Raw genomic sequence first — 19782 nt, 5'->3', positions numbered from 1 at the left:
TCATGATTCTGGGAGATTCAAAGACCAAAGCACCTCCCCTTTAATACTGTCTAAAAGTGACTTACAGTAAGTGACTTAATCATCTCAGACTCTAATTGGCACCGCGGGCAATCTGAGCCGGCTGTGGTGAGAGAGTGGATCATTAGCAAACGAGGAAAGTGACAGAATGGATGAAGAAGAGTCGGACTAGCCAGCCAAGCTCTGTGTGTTCTGTGTGTGTTTTGAGTTTGCCTGGGCGATGGCAGAGAACAGATGTGTTAGACTGCGGCTCTATCATTAGAGTGGTGACAGGAATGGGCAGAGGTTCAAATCTGGTGCCTTCATACACATCCTTCTGTCATCCTTAAAGCATGTGAAATCAAATCCCCCTTATCCCTCTCACTTGGACTGCAGCTAAGATTATGGGCTGTTGATATCCTTTCTACTTTGGGCAAGATGATGCTGTAAATGACTCTGCTTTTGGGTTAGATGACGATATTGACTTTTCGTCTAGAGGTTTCTGCAGGTCTATTCTTTGGGAGTGTTGACTTTTGAGACCCTGTCTATTCTAAGATCGTGATAGAGATATACAGTACTTGTGTAAGAGAAGGGGGTAGAAAAAAGTTATTATTTCGGTAAATGTAATTTTAGAGACCAATTCAAGTTCTGGAAAGATTCTAGAGATCCATTTAAACAGGGAATATAGCAGTGAGACATCTGTTATTTTGGTGTTCCACAACACATCTTTGCAATTCCGCTCATATGAGATTTGTACACATCAAAGTAGGCTACCCTGTTGCCTTGCGTCACTCCTACACGATGCTCGTTGCTCAGTGCAGGCGGAATCGTTGCTCTATCTGACGTAAGACAATGAGGCTACCCTGATAAGGTTTTGATTAGTCATTTCAAACTGTAACGATCAATTATGTTAAGAAAAAGCAGGCTATCTCACCCCTTGACCTAATCAATTTTTCTTTCTTTAAGTCCAATCCATCATCTCTTAAAAACAATCACATCATGATACACTGGCTGTCAGTTCCAAAACTCTGATACTCTGTGAGTGACAATCTCTTTGATGAAGAGTGTGAGGTAGGGTGCTTGTCCTGCAGGCATCAAGTTATAAAAGTAAATCAAGTTGACATGTTAATGTACACCTCAAAACAGCTCTTTTGATTCAGTAATTTAATTCCAATTTTGACGAGATCATAGGTTTGATAGATGGCTATACTGGCCTATTTCAAAATCTTTAGAGGTGAGGGTTAACACTTACAATAACATGCTTTTCTTGCTTGTGGTGCAGGTAGTTACAGCACCGAAACACAGGTGTATTGAATGAACTCAGAGGTGTGTATATCACTTTGTCTTGACAAAGGTCTCTGACCGAAACATTGATAATCGATTCTGCAGAGGAAAAAACGTGTGTTCAGGAGAATTTGTATTTCAATACCAACTAAAGGATCCCTGTACCAGTAATGACAAATATAATATTCAGGTTCCAGTAGAGATGTTGTTGAATGTATAGTCTGTACATTTTGTCTAATGCTATGCAATACTAGTTTCAGTAAGTAAGAAAACAAATGTGCATTTACAGTTGCTAAAACATTGGCTCAATAATAAACTGTTGTTTACAACACCCTCAGCAAATACTTGTCACATGCTTCTTAAACAACAAGTGTAGACTAACAGTGAAATGCAAGCAGACTGAGTGACTAAGATAGAGGAACTCCTATAAAAAATATATTTGGTATGTATATACACTTTAAAAAAATTGTTCCTTATAGAACCAAAAAGGGTTCTATTGCTTGCTTCATCTATGGAACCCCAAAAAGGTTCTATATAGAACCCCAAATAACCTTTTTCTATGAGTGGAATGTAGGTGGGACCTGTCTTATATAATGTAAGAAGCTATACATTAACACACAAAACTAGACATCTTCAAGTAGGCCCACCTTCCTTTATAGGCTATAAACAGAACAAACCTAGACTACGCCTATCTCCCCAACTTGCTTTCAGTCGATAGCATGAACAGTCGTCACAGAGTAGCTAAGGTAGGCTATAAAATTGACAGTGTTTTATTTGTGAAATTCTTTTTTTATTTTTCTGATGTAAATGCAGTGGTGTAAAGTACTTAAGTAAAAATACTTTAATGTACTACTTAAGTATTTTTTTTGTGTATCTGTATTTTTGACTACTTTTACTTTTACTTCACTACATTCCTAAAGAAAATAATGTACTTTTTACTCCATACAATTTCCCTGACACCCAAAAGTACTTGTTACATTTTGAATGCTTAGCAGGACAGAAAATGGTCCAATTCACACACTTATCAAGAGAACATCCCTACTGCCTCTGATCTGGCGGACTCACTAAACACAAATGCTTCGTTTGTAAATGATGTCTGAGTGTTGGAGTGTGCCCCTAGCTATCATACATAAAATAAAATAAAATGAATTTGAAATGATTCATACTTTTACTTTTGATACTTAAGTATATTTAAAACCAAATACTTTTAGACTTTTACTCAAGTAGTATTTTACTGGGTGACTTTTACTTGAGTCAATTTCTATTAAGGTATCTTTACTTTTACTCAAGTATAACAATTGGGTACTTTTTCCACCACTGTGTAAATACAGAAAAAATGGAAGCTCAGAAACCCTCTTTTCCACCAACCCCAACCCCAAGACAGTGGTTTATAGTGGAGGCTGGAGTCTTTTAAAGTCCTTGATTACTGACATTTCAGGGCAATATGTCACAAATAATATGCATTATGATGCATTAGATTTTATATTGAGAAAATACTCTGATTAAGTTATAGGCCTAAGGGTAGAAAATTGTAACCCGTGCCATTTCTAGATAGCATATCCAAATGGATGGTCCTATGGAACAAACAGGATAGGCTACTTTTCAAGAAAGCATAAAGTCAGATGGAGTGTGCACTACTTAGATGTTCAATCACAGCTAGATTTGTCCTACATTTATCCTATCCTCCAACAATTATCAGACGTATGGTGACATGCGAAACAGCGCTCCGCTACGTTGCCTTCTGTCTATTGACAGTCAGCGACTGCGCAAAGCCTACCTTGTAGCCTACTACCCAAGGTGGGAGGACTTCGGAGGAGGGTACAGTATTGACTCCCTCTACTTAAATAAGAGATTGCACATAGAAGTAGAGAGTATGGGGGACTGAACTGCATTCAATAACCCAACATCACGGAGGGAATTCCCTGACAAGAACGCACTAAACGCGATTGGAGTGAATGGGATAATACACCGCCAATGGGTAGAGTGTCGGTATATCGCGTTCTTGGACCTCAGTGATAAACAGATGTCGGTTTTCTCTTCGCCATTCAGAACCTTGGTTCGGTGACTCACTCTTCGTTAGTTAATTTGCTGGATCTCGTTGCCTGCCCGGTGAGGAGAGGAGTAACCTACATAATGAAGTTCAAGCCGAACCAGACCAGGACTTATGATGGCGAGGGCTTCAAGAAGCGAGCGGCATGCTTGTGCTTCAAGAACGAACGTGAAGAAGAGGTAAAGATGGTTATATTTCTCATTGACAGTTCAGGGGACCGATGCTGTCCTGTCTTTAAACCAAACCACTGCTCTCGGCAATAGCCTACAATTGTCAATATTGTATCTATATTTGCCTATTGTAATAGACTTTAATAGGTTTTCATTGTGGTTTTCCCACTTGATTCATCAGAAAATGTCGATGTGCGGGGGCTGTCTTGCCGTGTCTGAATTAAATGCTTCTGCGGGGTTTTTAAAACCTAATGATTCGAGATGTAGACTTGATGTTAAACAAATAACAAATAAATAAAAAACTGGTGTGTTATAGTCTATTAATACGCTTTTTATGGGCCTACGTTCGATAGCTTTAGTAATACATCCTTACTGGTGTGTGACTGCCCGCGGCTATCCAGTTTGGGCTAGTTTGATTGCAAAGCGAGGGGGGCGAGGCGCTCTGTTGCATGTTTCATATGACGGGCGGGACATCAGTGCAGCCATTGCTACATTGTATGACACTAACACTGTACGAATGCATACGATTTTAAAAACTAGTAACAATATCACCTTTATCATTGAACACTTTATAATCTCTGCTGCCTGAAAATAAAATGCGTTATTGATGAAGTGGCCATTTTGTTGGACAGGTTTTCAGGATCCTAGGCTAAAACCAAAGGTAGTCTATTAAAATGTAGTCTCAATCAATGCTTAGTTTTTTATATTTCTGTTTTGAGAGAATATCTTTAACAAATTGCTGTAGACCTAGACATATGCCTCGTAATAGTTTCTGGGTTTTAAGCAGGCTTCACCATGATAGCCTACGCGCCATCGTGATGCAAGCGTTCACTGTCTATGGTTTGACAAAATGGACTGTCTACCCAAGTCAATTTCCCCGAAGTTATAGCAAAATATAGGACTCGTTCCATACTTTTTTTATTTTATTAAATGGGAAGCAATTATTTCCATGTTATAGGCTATATTGTTGTGCATGTGTTCTTTCATTCAATATAGCATGCTCCAATTGTTTCTGCCTAGGTCTATTTAAATGTTTAAAGCCACAAAATGTACAGAATATGACTTAGGCCTACTACCATAATAAGTTAAATAGGCCCACTTTATCATAACCTAAATCTAAGGACCTATTCCATTGTTTATGCCTTTACTTTGTTGTCAAATCGTGTGTTACTATTTCATTCTAATTTCTAAACTGCATTGTTGGGTAGGGCTTGTAAGCAAGCATTTCATGGTAAAGTCTACACCAGTTGTATTCCGCGCATGTGATAAATACAGTTTAATTGATTCGATTTGTTGGTTATAGGAGACTTAGTAAGCAAATTATGTAATTTTTCAGTGCATTAACTAAGGTCGAGAAGACTATTAAGGTTGGCCATTCATGTAAAAGAGGTGATGCTTTTCATTTCTTACTGAACAACATGCCTTGTTTATGAACGGCTCCTTAGTTTGGATTTGTACTGTCTGATACAAATCCAAATTTCTATCAGACAGTTCAAGACACTGCAGCCTCTGACTTCCCCTGCACCACTGTTATGCAATATAGAAGCTGCAGACTTTATCTGTCTGTATCTGTCATTAAGAACTCTATCAGAGCACTCAAGTATTTGTACAACACACCACACACACACACACACACACACACACACACACACACACACACACACACACACACACACACACACAGAGAGAGAGAGACAGAGAGAGAGAGAGAGAGAGAGACAGAGAGAGAGAGAGAGAGAGAGAGAGAGAGGGGGGGGGGGAGAAAGAGAGACACACACAGAGAGAGAGAGAGACAGATAGAGAGAGAGAGAGCGAGAGAGAGAGAGAGAGAGAGAGAGAGAGAAAGAGAGCGAGAGAGAGCGAGAGACAGAGAGAGAGAGAGAGAGAGAGAGAGAGAGAGATGGCCTCAAGGAGAAACTGAGAAACTGTTGTCCCGTAAGTCTGCGGGAGCCTTGTTCTCTCCCTCATGCATAGCCGGTTCTTTCAGGAACAAGGAATAGAGATATATCAGTTTGCTGTGTGTCAGTGTGTGCCGTGCCATAGGCCCATTGCATTGTGGTAGAGCAGCTGGGTAGCTGGAAGGCTTTCTCACTGAGTTATATTAATGAGACTGCCCAATCTCAGTCTCAATGCTGCATTCCAATCTCCACTTTTGATTTTTACTTGTGAAGTATTTATAAACATTAGTAATTACCTACACATATAGTCTTGTTGCTGACATTCATTTTTCATGCTATAAAACAAGTCAACCTTGATATAATGTCTTAGCTTGTTTTAATATTTAAGATACCTGTGGTGGAACTAATGGAGACCATCTTCAGTCACCCACCTGTGTCTCTGGTCAAGGGTATTGTTAGGTCAAGAAATGCTTCGCCTGTGTCTGTCCAACTGTCCTTCTTTACAGAGTTTGCTCTAGATCTGTCCAGCTACTCTGCCGTACTTGCATGCACTCATTAAGCCTGAACAGGAGTAAAGCCTCTGTGGCTCCTGCGTGGCCAATACTGTCTTTGCCAATGCCACCTCTTTGTGCCAATCCCATGCTGTTGAATCCCTGAAGGATTGCGGCCCATCTGTATCTGAAGTTCTTGTCTCAACCTGCTTTGGTCAGATCTCAGCAATCAAATCTCAGTCCCGTTTGTGGAGATGGACCAAAAATGTAGCTTCTCCAGCACAAACACAAACACAAACACACACATACACACACACACACACACACATACACATATACACACACACACACACACACACACACACACACACACACACACACACACACACACACACACACACACACACACACACACACAACATGTTAGAGGGCCTGAGTAGGTTAATAAGAACTCCCTGTGATGTCAGAGACTTTGTTTAAGGAATGGAAAAGGAGAAAGATGAACCCTCTAGGGTCAGGTGTTCAGTGACAAGGATTAAAGCCCAACAAGGGAAAACAGGAACATTACATCCCTCAGGGCCAGTGGCAGTGGGCGGGTCAGTGGCAGTGGGCGGGCCATTTGCCTCCAACAACAGTAGAGACTAGAAGAGTGTTCATGCCGGAGGGTAGGAGCGATCTGTTATGGGTGCCTTCATCCCTGAAAAGTCCTGAGGCTGTATTTCAGTCCACTGTGTCACTACAAGACTAAAGGTTTGTTGACACTTGGTAAAGTACAGTGTATTGTTGCTCTGGATGGACTAAAGGGTAGCCTATTACTAGGCAAATGATGTTGCCCTACCTGTACATTGCTAGATAGGAGTTAAAGCTGTATTGAATGGGCATATATTTGGCCTTTGTTTTTTTATACCGACTAGGCTGAAAGTAGGTGTATTTGGTGTAAAATAAGGGGAAGCAAACTTCCGTATGTTGACTTCATAGGTCTATTTTGGTTACCACTAACCACTCTCCTAATGCATTAAAATACTCCAGTCTAAAACTTCAAACCTCCTTAGGCTGGCATGTAGGAGACTGGCTTATTTGACAGCCACAGGAGTTCCTCCATCGTGTTGCTCCTCCAAGAGAGTAGGTGTTTATTTCCTCCCAGAGATTCCTGGCCCGTTCAGCAGGCTTACAAAACGCACTGGAATCTCGCTGGGAGACGCTGCTCTATTCCCTTTGGGCTTTTTCCACCCCCGCTCCCTCTGCACCTGACCTTTGACCTATCTAATATGTTGGTGTGGAGTTTTGCTCCTCACTGTGCCTAGTGTTCCATGATTGTTTAGGGGAGCATACCTTACTAGCCTAAGCTGTTGACATAAATGAAATTAACAATGTTTTGTATATTGCATAAATTTGTATGAGGTGCTTACAAGCCTTATGTCTTTCCTGGAAATAGTTAAATTCGTAGCAGTTCATATCCAACCACATTTTGAGCAAGAAATAGAAAACATAGGACTTGAAAAGTGAGGCAAAAATAACACTGGGCGGGATGTAGTCTAGCTAGCTTTGTTTTGTAAACTCCACGGTAGACAATGTCAAACGCAGTGACATCCCTCCCTGAGCTGCTTAAAGCCCGAAGAAAACTATTTGCAAAAGGCACACAGCAGTGCCCCACCCCCATATATAAACACAGACAGTACCCCCCCCCCCCCCCCCAACACACACACACACACCACACACACGTGTACACACACACACGTACACATTCTGAAGCGCTAGCAGTCTAGTATAAATAGGTTAGTAGGTTCATTCTATCCTCATGTTTTGTGGCTTTAGGGCTCATACTGTAGGCTACCCTGCTGCTTCAGTTGGATTCCCTCATCTGTATGTGGCGCCCGTAAATATAGCTAACCGTCCCACCCTCTGTCCACCCTCCATCCCCTCTTAGCCCAGGACGAGCCAGATGAGATGTCGGCTCGGTTAAGGCCCGAGAACATGACGTGGTGATCCAAAGTGGAAGGGTGACACGTGCCGTATCCTCTGTGTGGCCACTCTTGGTCACTCGACTTGTCACTGCCTGGCTCCTGGCTCGGACCTCAACGGGCCTCCTCCAGCAATCCCATTAGAGCAGCACGGAGGAGTGTCAAAGCCGCACTGCTAGCTTTTATTACCTGGCTGTCATGCTGACACACTGGTCCGATATAGAGGGGTCGGGATGGGGGAAAGATGGAAGGTGAAAGCCACACAAGCTGCTGCTGAAGCTGGATCACTGTCGTCTGTCGTATTCGACTGACTTGGGTTGAATGAGCTGATCTGGGATCAGCCTTTAGGAGCAGAAGGCAAGCTACCTAAAGCATCCAGTAACTTGACCTGCCCTACTGGGTGTTTCCTCAGCATGGTGAAAGAGACAACTGAGCAACTATGTCATGAGTGTGTGTGTGTGTGTAGGTTGTGTGTGTGTGTGTATTGCATCATGAAAATGCAGATACAGGCTCATTCAATCAGTACGGATCGTTGTACACTGCAGACTGTGGTGTAATTTAAGCTCAGGCACCTGCTTGGATGCTCCCAAAAGGACCTGATCCTGGTCAATCTAACAGCCCTGTGGTGGAGCAGAGGGCCCTGTGGTGGAGCAGAGGGCCCTGTGGTGGAGAAGAGGACCCTGTGGTGGAACATAGAGCCCTGTGGTGGAGCAGAGAGCCCTGTGGTGGAGCATAGAGCCCTGTGGTGGAGCATAGAGCCCTGTGGTGGAGCAAAGAGCCCTGTGGTGGAACATAGAGCCCTGTGGTGGAGCAGTGAGCCCTGTGATGGAGCATAGAGCCCGGTGGTGGAGCAGAGAGCCCTGTGGTGGAGCATAGAGCCCTGTGATGGAGCATAGAGCCCTGTGGTGGAGCATAGAGCCCTGTGGTGGAGCAGAGAGCCCTGTGATGGAGCATAGAGCCCTGTGGTGGAGCATAGAGCCCTGTGGTGGAGCATAGAGCCCTGTGATGGAGCATAGAGCCCTGTGGTGGAGCATAGAGCCCTGTGATGGAGCATAGAGCCCTGTGATGGAGCATAGAGCCCTGTGATGGAGCATAGAGCCCTATGATGGAGCATAGAGCCCTGTGATGGAGCATAGAGCCCTGTGGTGGAGCATAGAGCCCTGTGGTGGAGCATAGAGCCCTGTGGTGGAGCATAGAGCCCTGTGATGGAGCATAGAGCCCTGTGTCGGAGCTGGACTCACAGAGCTATTGTGTTTTCTCTGCCAGGTGTTGCTGGTGAGTAGCAGTCGGCACCCGGACCAGTGGATCGTCCCAGGTGGAGGGATGGAGCCGGAGGAGGAGCCCTGTGGCGCAGCAGTCAGAGAGGTGTTTGAAGAGGTGAGTTCACCTGTCATCATCATCATCATCATATATTAAAGGAAAGATTTACCCATTTGAATGTTATAATACACATACAAATAAAATAATGACCCCGGGAGTCGATAGAACATCACTCAGAGATGCACAAAAACAATAAAACATTCAAAATGGTTGAATCTTTCCTTTAATCCAATCAATGATCACCATAATCATCAATGATGGGTGTATAACTAATAGCTATATGCACGCACAAAACACACATTGATCTGATGGTCGTTCATTGATTTGTCTGTAAAGAACATGCCTTTTAGCGATGGGTGAGACTATTGTAATGGTTAATTGTAAACTCTGGCTTTAAGTCAGGTAGTGATCATGTCATCTATATGAGTATCAGAAGTTTTTTGCTGGCCCCTGATTGGTCATTTACAGGCAACGTGCAGGAATGACTGTAGGCCCTAAATATTCTCATATACACTATGAGAGGGAGAGAGACCCTCTATAATTCACCACTGCCTTCCTCGTGGCATGTGACTAACCTTGCCGATCTTCTGGGATATCTCAATGGCACTTCACAGCATGTCCTCTCCAAAGTGGCTTCACCGCTAAAGGGTTCAGCTCTGAGAGACTCAATGTATGCAATGATTGTGGGTGACGGGAACGCACTTATGACATGTCACCATATTTTCCCCACTTATTTTTGATCTTAGCTGTGACCCTGTCTTGGCTTTGTATTCCAACAGTGTGGGAGTCACATACCCACTTCCTATTTTGGCATGTACTTTTTCGACGGCTGTCTCGTTTTTGGGTTAGTATTTATTTTCCCAAAACGGTTACAGAGGACACATTTTGGCAGAGGTGCTTTTGGGATGAATACCGTGTTGACAGCTGGGTGTAGGCTGGCATGCCGGCTTAAAAACCAACCAAATCTCTATTTTTAAACAGACAAACCAGGTAGGGGCTTTTTGGGGGGATTCTATGAGCCCTCTGTTTGAAGTAAATGGCAATTCTACTATGTGAAATAGGGGGTTGGGAGGTACATTTTAGTGGGTCCAAAGTGGGTTTGTAGAGAAAGGGGTCAGAAGGATTTGGTTTGGGTAGTGACTGAGGAGCTGGTGGTATTCCAAAGGTCCAGCTGGTGGGAGACCTAACATACTTGGCTGCGTCAGCAGGCTAAACTTGGCTCCCGCACCTTCACAGGTCCTAAAGCCTGTCCAGTGGACGTGGACAGATTGTCTTTGTGAAGCTTGTTAAAGGGGAAGGAAGGGGAATAGGGGGTGTGTCTTTTTGGAAACAGTCTCTCTGATTTTGACCTCTAAATATACAGCAGGACTGGGTGGGTTTGTGTTATGATATTCAATCACATTATATCGGTCAACGTTCTGATCACACACACACACACACACACACACACACACACACACACACACACACACACACACACACACACACACACACACACACACGCACACACGCACACACACACACACTCTTCACATCTCAACACACACTCCTAACTCCAGTCAAAGGTTTTCATACTAAACCCCCACACTGTATTTTCAAGAATTGGGATTTGTCTACTTTCCTTTTTAATCTAACACCAGTGTTTTGATTTGTCAAATTGCCATAGGCCCAATACTGTCATCTCACATCCTCCTAATACCTCTCTCCTCTCTTCCACCAGGCTGGAGTGAAAGGCAAGTTGGGACGTCTGCTAGGTGTGTTCGAGGTAAGGCGTGACTCTGGGCTGACAGTCATTATAAGACAGTTACGTTTTTACTCCCTGCAAAACTGTCATTGCTATGTAAGTGTAAATTGTCACATGAATTAAATTCAAGAATAGAAAATGAGTGGATTTGGTTGATGCCTAGTCAAGGGTTGACAAACTATCCTAAAGCATGTACACCCTCTGAAAGCAGCTTTTTTTTTCTTGAGGTGGCACAGGTAGAGGTTCTTCCGACCTGGATTTTGAAATGTATTTTTATTTTTCACTTTACAGCAGAACCAAGACCGAAAGCACCGAACGTATGTTTACGTATTGACTGTGACGGAGACATTGGAAGCATGGGAGGACTCGGTCAACATAGGTGAGTTTATGGTCACATGACATCAGGACTTCAATGTTTATTATAATAATCTGTTTTTCCAGGAAGGATATTGGCAGCACCAACAGGCCTCACTGACTAAAAGGCCTGGGATTGCAGAAAACAAGCAACAAACAAGTTCAATATTTCTCCAATAACATCCGCCTTCACGTAATCTAAAGTTTGGAGTCATAACACATCAATTCCAAAGTGGCTGATTTAGACTCAACTTATGCTGCTAACAGCTAAATCATACCAGCCTGCTGGCCTTGGAGAGGTGGACTAAAATAGCTGCTAAAAGGTAGAGTAAAATGTGAACGTGTGATTGGATTACTCAGCAGGTCATCTATCCCAGGCCTTCCCAAACAGACCTTGACTCACCACTGACTGCACCGAACCGTGTGACCTGACCTCTGAAATCCACTAAACACCCTTTAGACAATCAGTCTTTCTCCTGAGTGGCTGGAGCTTTTAGTCCTTATAGAGCTTACAGTACTCAGTATATCAGCCTCAGTCTTTCTCCTGAGTGGCTGGAGCTTTTAGTCCTTATAGAGCTTACAGTACTCAGTATATCAGCCTCAGTCTTTCTCCTGAGTGGCTGGAGCTTTTAGTCCTTATAGATCTTACAGTACTCAGTATATCAGCCTCAGTCTTTCTCCTGAGTGGCTGGAGCTTTTAGTCCTTATAGAGCTTACAGTACTCAGTATATCAGCCTCAGACTTTCTCCTGAGTGGCTGGAGCTTTTAGTCCTTATAGAGCTTACAGTACTCAGTATATCAGCCTCAGACTTTCTCCTGAGTGGCTGGAGCTTTTAGTCCTTATAGAGCTTACAGTACTCAGTATATCAGCCTCAGTCTTTCTTTCATTTTTGTTTACCGACTTAACCGCACCAATACCGTATTTTCCGCACTATAAGGCGCACCGGAGTATAATAATAATAATATGCCATTTAGCAGACACTTTTATCCAAAGCGACTTACAGTCATGCGTGCATACATTTTTGTGTATGGGTGGTCCCGGGGATCGAACCCACTACCTTGGCGTTACAAGCGCCGTGCTCTACCAGCTGAGCTACAGAGGACCGCAGCAGCTAAATTGAATGATATTGAATGATGTGTACATATATAAACCGCACTGGACTATAAGCCGCAGGTGTTTTAATTTTAATTACCATATGTAAGGGTTCGTGCACAGAGGGGATTGTCGGGAAAGAGATGGCTGCTTGAGGAAGCTCCCATTTATTAACATTTCAACAAACAAGTTGCATATTTGCATAACGTATTCAAGTGTTACCATTTAGTGCAATAGTAGCTGCAGAACATATACTGTGCTGTGTAAACTGTACTGTATCACATAGCGTTTCAGACACACAAACTTTTCAACTTTCAAACTTAAACGGTGCGCTCCCAGCGCACATGCCGGCAGTGATCTACAGCAGTGGTTTTCAACCAGTGGTCCTTGAGGGAGTGCTAGGGGTTCCCCAGCAAAATTAGTTAATAGCGTCACAATCATTTAACCACTTAACTTTGGTTATTTTTGAAAAACCTTGAAAAAGTGTGCACATCTTTGAATATTTATCTACATTATAGCCTACAGTAGTACCATAACAAAAAACAAAGCTTACAGCGCTTGACGAGGCAATATCAATGGCTAAATTAAATGTTTTTTTTAAAAAGTGCAAAATAAAGTGCCTGTAACACGACAGTAAGCGCGTAAGCCTAAAGTTGCAGCAACACGGCTGCTTAAAATATACGGTAATCAGCCTACCAGAAAAGTCATTAATCCTCGTCTTCATCTTTTAGGCTAAGGTGCAGTACACGGCTGTAACCAGAAAAGTCAAGTCATTAATCCTCATCTCCGTCTTCTTCCTGCGTACTAAAACCACCAAAGTCCTCATCTTCAGTGTCGGAAACGAACAGACTCAGGGTGGCTTCGTCAGCCACTCTCCTCTCTCCTTCGTTGTCGCTCTCAAAACCAACGAACTCCTCTTCGTCACTGTCGGAATCGAACAGCCTCTGAAGGGCCTCAGCTGTGGCGGCGTCCTCCTCTTCATCACGCAGCAGTCCAGCCTTTCGGAACCTGTTAATGATCGTGGATGTTTTGACAGCCAGATTGACTGCCTTTAACTTAAAAGCTGCATCATATGCATTTCTACGTTTGTTTTCCATAATGAGGGTTTGTGCATGAAAACTTCCTTTGCACAAACTGTCTCGCTCTCGTAATGTCTGTCTGTCTTGCTCTCGTTCTGTCTCTCGTTCTGTCTCTCGTACCACTCTCGGTTCCACTTTTACTTTTGCGCGCTACCTGTCTCACTCTTTTCCGGCCTCCAGCTTTTCCTGCTGGAGCCCGCCGCTCAAAGGTGGGGGGCGCGGACCGGTCATAGAGCCCATAGAGTTAAAGTTGGTGGACTGTAACCTGTAAAATCCATAGATTTAGGAGGTCTTCTAGTGGCCGTTAGCTGTAAAAATCCATAGATTAGCCGCACCGTTATATAAGCCGCAGGGTCGAAAAATGGGAAAAAAGGCGCGGTTTATAGTCCGAAAATTACGGTACTTGTTCCTTTGCACTAATTATCCTCATTCCTGTTAACACACAGGATTACCAAACATGGGCTACGACCTGTTCCTCAAAAATAATGTTGTGAAAGCATGCCACTGTGAATGACCTTTCCTTTAAATGAGCTTATGTCTATGGCAATAACAATGTACAGTGAGGGAAAAATGTATTTGATCCCCTGCTGATTTTGTACGTTTGCTCACTGACAAAGAAATGATCAGTCTATAATTTTAATGGTAGGTTTATTTGAACCGTGAGAGACAGAATAACAACATAAAAATCCAGAAAAACGCATGTCAAAAATGTTATAAATTGATTTGCATTTTAATGAGGGAAATATGTATTTGACCCCCTCTCAATCAGAAAGATTTCTGGCTCCCAGGTGTCTTTTATACAGGTAACGAGCTGAGATTAGGAGCACACTCTTAAATGGAGTGCTCCTAATCTCAGCTTGTTACATGTATAAAAGACACCTGTCCACAGAAGCAATCAATCAATCAGATACCAAACTCTCCACCATGGCCAAGACCAAAGAGCTCTCCAAGGATGTCAGGGACAAGATTGTAGACCTACACAAGGCTGGAATGGGCTACAAGACCATCGCCAAGCAGCTTGGTGAGAAGGTGACAATAGTTGGTGCGATTATTCGCAAATGGAAGAAACACAAAATAACTGTCAATCTCCCTCGGCCTGGGGCTCCATGCAAGATCTCACCTCGTGGAGTTGCAATGATCATGAGAACGGTGAGGAATCAGCCCAGAACTACACGGGAGGATCTTGTCAATGATCTCAAGGCAGCTGGGACCATAGTCACCAAGAAAAGTATTGGTAACACACTACGCCGTGAAGGACTGAAATCCTGCAGCATCCGCAAGGTCCCCCTGCTCAAGAAAGCACATATACAGGGTCGTCTGAAGTTTGCCAATGAACATCTGAATGATTCAGAGGAGAACTGGGTGAAAGTGTTGTGGTCAGATGAGACCAAAATGGAGCTCTTTGGCATCAACTCAACTCGCCGTGTTTGGAGGAGGAGGAATGCTGCCTATGACCCCAAGAACAACATCCCCACCGTCAAACATGGAGGTGGAAACATTATGCTTTGGGGGTGTTTTTCTGCTAAGGGGACAGGACAACTTCACCGCATCAAAGGGACGATGGACGGGGCCATATACCGTCAAATCTTGGGTGAGAAGCTCCTTCCCTCAGCCAGGGCATTGAAAATGGGTCGTGGATGGGTATTCCACCATGACAATGACCCAAAACACACGGCCAAGGCAACAAAGGAGTGGCTCAAGAAGAAGCACATTAAGGTCCTGGAGTGGACTAGCCAGTCTCCAGACCTTAATCCCATAGAAAATCTGTGGAGGGAGCTGAAGGTTTGAGTCGCCAAACGTCAGGCTCGAAACCTTAATGACTTGGAGAAGATCTGCAAAGAGGAGTGGGACAAAATCCCTCCTGAGATGTGTGCAAACCTGGTGGCCAACTACAAGAAACATCTGACCTCTGTGATTGCCAACAAGGGTTTTGCCACCAAGTACTAAGTCATGTTTTGCAGAGGGGTCAAATACTTATTTCCCTCATTAAAATGCTAATCAATTTATAACATTTTTGACATGCGTTTTTCTTGATTTTTTTGTTATTATTCTGTCTCTCACTGTTCAGATAAACCTACCATTAAAATTATAGACTGATCATATCTTTGTCAGTGGGCAAACGTACAAAATCAGCAGGGGATCAAATACTTTTTTCCCTCACTGTAGCTGTTGTTAGAGATAATCAATGTATTCTGATAACATCTATTCTGGAAACATGTATTTAAACTGGCTATTAGCACCCTTCACAATACTTTAGGTAGGCTGAAATTAATAGGGAAATAAATGTTGAATATGACAAAGGTTGGGCGTGTTTGCAGATTGGTAAGGGGATACCAGAATATTTTATTGACAGTGCCACATGGGGTTGATCCAGATCCCATTTTTTTGTGAGAAGATCTCCACCCCTCAAAGGGCAAATGTCACTTTAAGTTCATGTGGAGATCCCCAGTAGTTCTGAATGCTGACTGGTTATTGGGACTGTATTAAAGACATGCTCCGGAACTTTGGCGACTAGTAAGTATTTTTTAAACCTCCCACTTTGGGCTGGATGTGTAGCCTAGCGGTTAAGCGCTTTGGGCCAGTGACGTGGTGCACACATCTGCATATATGTGACATAGTACGCAATTTATGGGGGCCTCTTTCAGAACTACTGGCTAAAGAGTATACAAAAGTACCGGATAGTCTCTTTATGTAGGCTTTTGTTGTTGCAAGAATAGATATTGTAGGGGTATAATTAATGAAACAGTAATTCCTGCTCTTTACTAACAAGTTTCCCAGTAAGTATGTGTGGACGAGGAGGCACCCCCAGGAAGGGGAAGAGGCCCGGGGCCTCCACTAATCCTGTTGTATGGTATCAATGTTCTAACAACCTCTTTCTTATCTAAACTCAGTTTCAACAAGGTTGATCTTTCTTTCCTCACTTATACAAATACAAAGTGTAAAAATGTGCAATAGGTTACAGGCCATTTCTGTGTTATTAGCCCCATATTTGTGTTTGAAATGCATACTGGGATATTTCAGTCATTTTGAGTGTCCCAGAGTCTCAAAGTCAACATTTTTATGAAACCCTTAAACAAGTTAACATTTCACAGGTGATCGTCAATTTCAAAATGACTCAGGACAAAGCCTTCAGGTGGTTGGTGTAAAATGTCCACTGCTTGGCCCCCCTGGTGGTCAACAGCAGGAGTGATTCACTCTTTTCATCTGTCTCCCCCTGGTGGTCAACAGCAGGAGTGATTCACACTCTGTGTTTCTGTCTCCCCCTGCAGGTCGTAAACGGGAGTGGTTCACGGTGGACGAGGCCATCAAAGTCCTGCAGCACCACAAGCCGGACCACGCTGAGTACCTGAAGCGGCTTAATCTCAGCTGCTCCCCAACTAACGGGAACTCCCTGCTCCCCAGCCCGCCCCCTAATGACAACTTCCCCCGTTACGGCCCCCCCACCACGGGATCTGTTCTGGGCCCCTCGCGCAGATAGGACTGGCCCCTTCCCACGCCCATGAACTATCTTCTACCTGTACAGATACACTGAAAACGGACATTTTGCATGAATATACAAATCCTCAGAGTCACGACTCACGCGACATGTATGTAAATGACTGTATACTTGGACAAACCAAAGCCATACTTGGAACTGTCTGGATGATTCAGTTAAGGAATGCCTTTCAGTAACTTCTTTAAGAATGTTCTATTGGGGTCAATTGTATTATTATTTTCTTCCATAATTAAGTAAATCACACAACATGGCTGCCACAGAAAAGGGGTCATTGGCTGACAATAGGATGGAAAATGGTGGTGTCACTGGACCTCGGGAGCTGGCACAATATTGACAACAAAGAGATGCTACCTCAGTTGGACGAGCACTGGAAGGACCGTCTTAGCACAGTGTCGGATTCCCTTTGGCTGGTGTTTAACCTATACTAACAAACTACAGCTAAAAAATATGACTGTTTATCTACTTCAAGTAGGACCATAAAGTGTGGACAGAAGACAAGGGCTCACTATTATCCCTCCCCCTTCACCTCAGTAATTGGTGCCCTTCTTCAAGTAGTTGTAAAAACAACAAACATTTTTATTTTATTTTATTTTATACGGAGCATTTCACATTTAATTGCCTTTAATTGTGTTGCATTGATTGTCATCATCTATCATCATCATGAATAACACTAATTTGATAAATTCATTTAATTATTAACCCCGCCCCATATATGATCACTTCAATCTTCAAAAGAGTCTCTTTACAAGTTGAAGGCAGACCCTCTTTAAAATAATAATATCTATATTTCATTAAATTGCCACAAATGATGTCTCCTCAATGCTGAGATAATGTACCTTAATCCACACTTGTGCATCTTGTCTGACCACTGAATGAGGATTGAACCCCCCACACAGGGGATCTGTAAATACTTTGCTGCAGAGAAGTGTAGAGTTATTTGTCTGGTTAACAGAAATGCAACCATATTAACTTTTCTCCTCTCCATCTTTTAGATTGTTTTTCTAATGATGTAAAAATATATATACTGTATATATAAAATTGTTGTAAGTGTGTGTTTCATGGAGAAATGCTGTGCCATGTAGTGAAGGTCTGACAGTAAAAATGTTCCTCCTTTCAGTTCCACTTAAGAACAGAGATGAGATGACATGGAACAACGAATAGGAAAGTTGTCTGAAAGAGAAAGGGAGTGGATGGAAATTGGTGCTTTCGGTGTTGGATTTATGGTGGAACGGCAATGGTGGTTAGGCTGAACCTGGAAATGTTCTTACGATGGACATGGATGTGAGATATTGTAATTGAGAACACACTTGTTTGTACTGCTTTACTGGAGATTACACAAGCATAAAAGTGGTTTCACTTTTTAATCTTATTACTCAACTACTATCTCACCCAGACTCCCAGCATTAACATTATTACAAGAACACCCCTCTGGGGCAGACTTGGATCAAATACATACCAGTATGTCAACTTTCAAATACATGAGGTATTGTAGGGTGGGCGGAGTTTGTATTTTGGGGATTATTCCATTGGTTCCATTTTACTAGGCAAGCTAAATCAAGTGCACTGTATTTTATATGTGTACTTGACCCAGGTCTGCCATAGTGGATAATGCTTGTTTTGTTTTGAGCTCATGCCTCATCAAAGCAGTTATTTGGGAGAGAGCGTTTAGGAGCCAGTAAGTAACCCAAGAAACCGTGTTAAAAGATGAAGGTGGGATCTATTGTGAGATTGATATTGACCCTTCTCAAAATCTGTTGCATGAAAAGATTTCACCGGCATGTGTGATTGGACAGTCGTCTGGCTGGTCCAGTCTTTCTATAAAGACTGTGATTGGATAAAGTCTGCCACTTGGTCAGACTACATGTGGTGTATGTTGCATACATTGTGTCTGTGTGACAATTAAATAAATATAAATCCTGGGCGAAAATAATTATTTTTTATATAATTGGCCAGGCAGAATGATAAAGTCAAAATCTACTTACTCTAGCCATGTCTAATATGTGATAATAATTGGTACATTTGGTAATGTTCTAAGGATTTCTAAAAATACATGGTTATTCATGAAACTATCACCTTTAAACCGTTTTAATTTTAATGGATATAACAATTAATATCGATAGGATTGATGCATATTGGTACACTACATTCAGGAAGGAAAGTAAGGACATTAATGCTATTTGTCCTGAATTGGGGGGGGGGGGGGGGGGGGGGGAGTGACACATTTACAGCAGCTGTAGTTTTATTTTGAATGAATAACTCCCATGGACCCTTATTACTGACACTAAACAGTCCCTGTATAATGAATGTGTGGGGGACTGCTGTGAATGTGTGCTGATTGTGCCAGGCACTGTCTCACTAGGGTGTGTTGAAGCACTCACTTGTTTATCAATGCAAACATAATTTCCTTTATGATCATATGTACAGTGAAATTGGATAAAGTGGATTGAAGACTATTCTGTTTGGAATAATCATTAATTAAAAGGGAATTACTTGACTCCAGCCTGTCTGTACTGCATCTACTCATTTTGTTCAGTGTTTCTCCAGTCTTTTGGTACATTGTTGGTGCATGGTTGTGTTAGTGGGTGGGTCAGTTGTTACTTTGTGTTAATCTTCCAATAAAAAGACAGTATAGAACAGGAAGTCCACAAGGATGCTTGATGGAAACGGACACAAGATGACTGGTCCAGGGCACTTAGGAGGGATGCATGAGACTTACTGTATGGCCCTCAATATTTTTAAGGTTGTCATATGGCCCATATACAGTGGGGAGAACAAGTATTTGATACACTGCCGATTTTGCAGGTTTTCCTACTTACAAAGCATGTAGAGGTCTGTAATTTTTATC

At 42.7% G+C, this 19782-nt stretch overlaps 1 protein-coding gene across 2 annotated transcripts; it reads left to right on the top strand.

The window, feature by feature from the left end:
- The first annotated feature begins 3165 nt into the window (after window positions 1–3165).
- LOC311129853 (diphosphoinositol polyphosphate phosphohydrolase 3-beta-like) lies at window positions 3166–19430 on the top strand. Of its 2 annotated transcripts, none has more exons than XM_084162354.1 (5): window positions 3166–3510; window positions 9118–9228; window positions 10892–10936; window positions 11210–11294; window positions 16711–19430. In XM_084162354.1, exons 1-5 carry the CDS (start codon window positions 3415–3417, stop codon window positions 16917–16919), a joined length of 546 nt encoding a protein of 181 aa, XP_084018480.1. In that variant the 5' UTR covers window positions 3166–3414; the 3' UTR covers window positions 16920–19430. The 2 variants fall into 2 exon arrangements, with proteins under 2 accessions (XP_084018480.1, XP_084018479.1); XM_084162353.1 differs by having other exon boundaries at window positions 11207–11294.
- Window positions 19431–19782: the final 352 nt, after the last annotated feature.

The sequence above is a fragment of the Coregonus lavaretus genome (genome assembly GCF_964263955.1).
Source record: "Coregonus lavaretus genome assembly, chromosome: 5".
In the NCBI taxonomy this organism is placed as follows: Eukaryota; Metazoa; Chordata; class Actinopteri; order Salmoniformes; family Salmonidae; genus Coregonus; species Coregonus lavaretus.
This window is presented reverse-complemented; position numbering and strand designations above follow the sequence as displayed.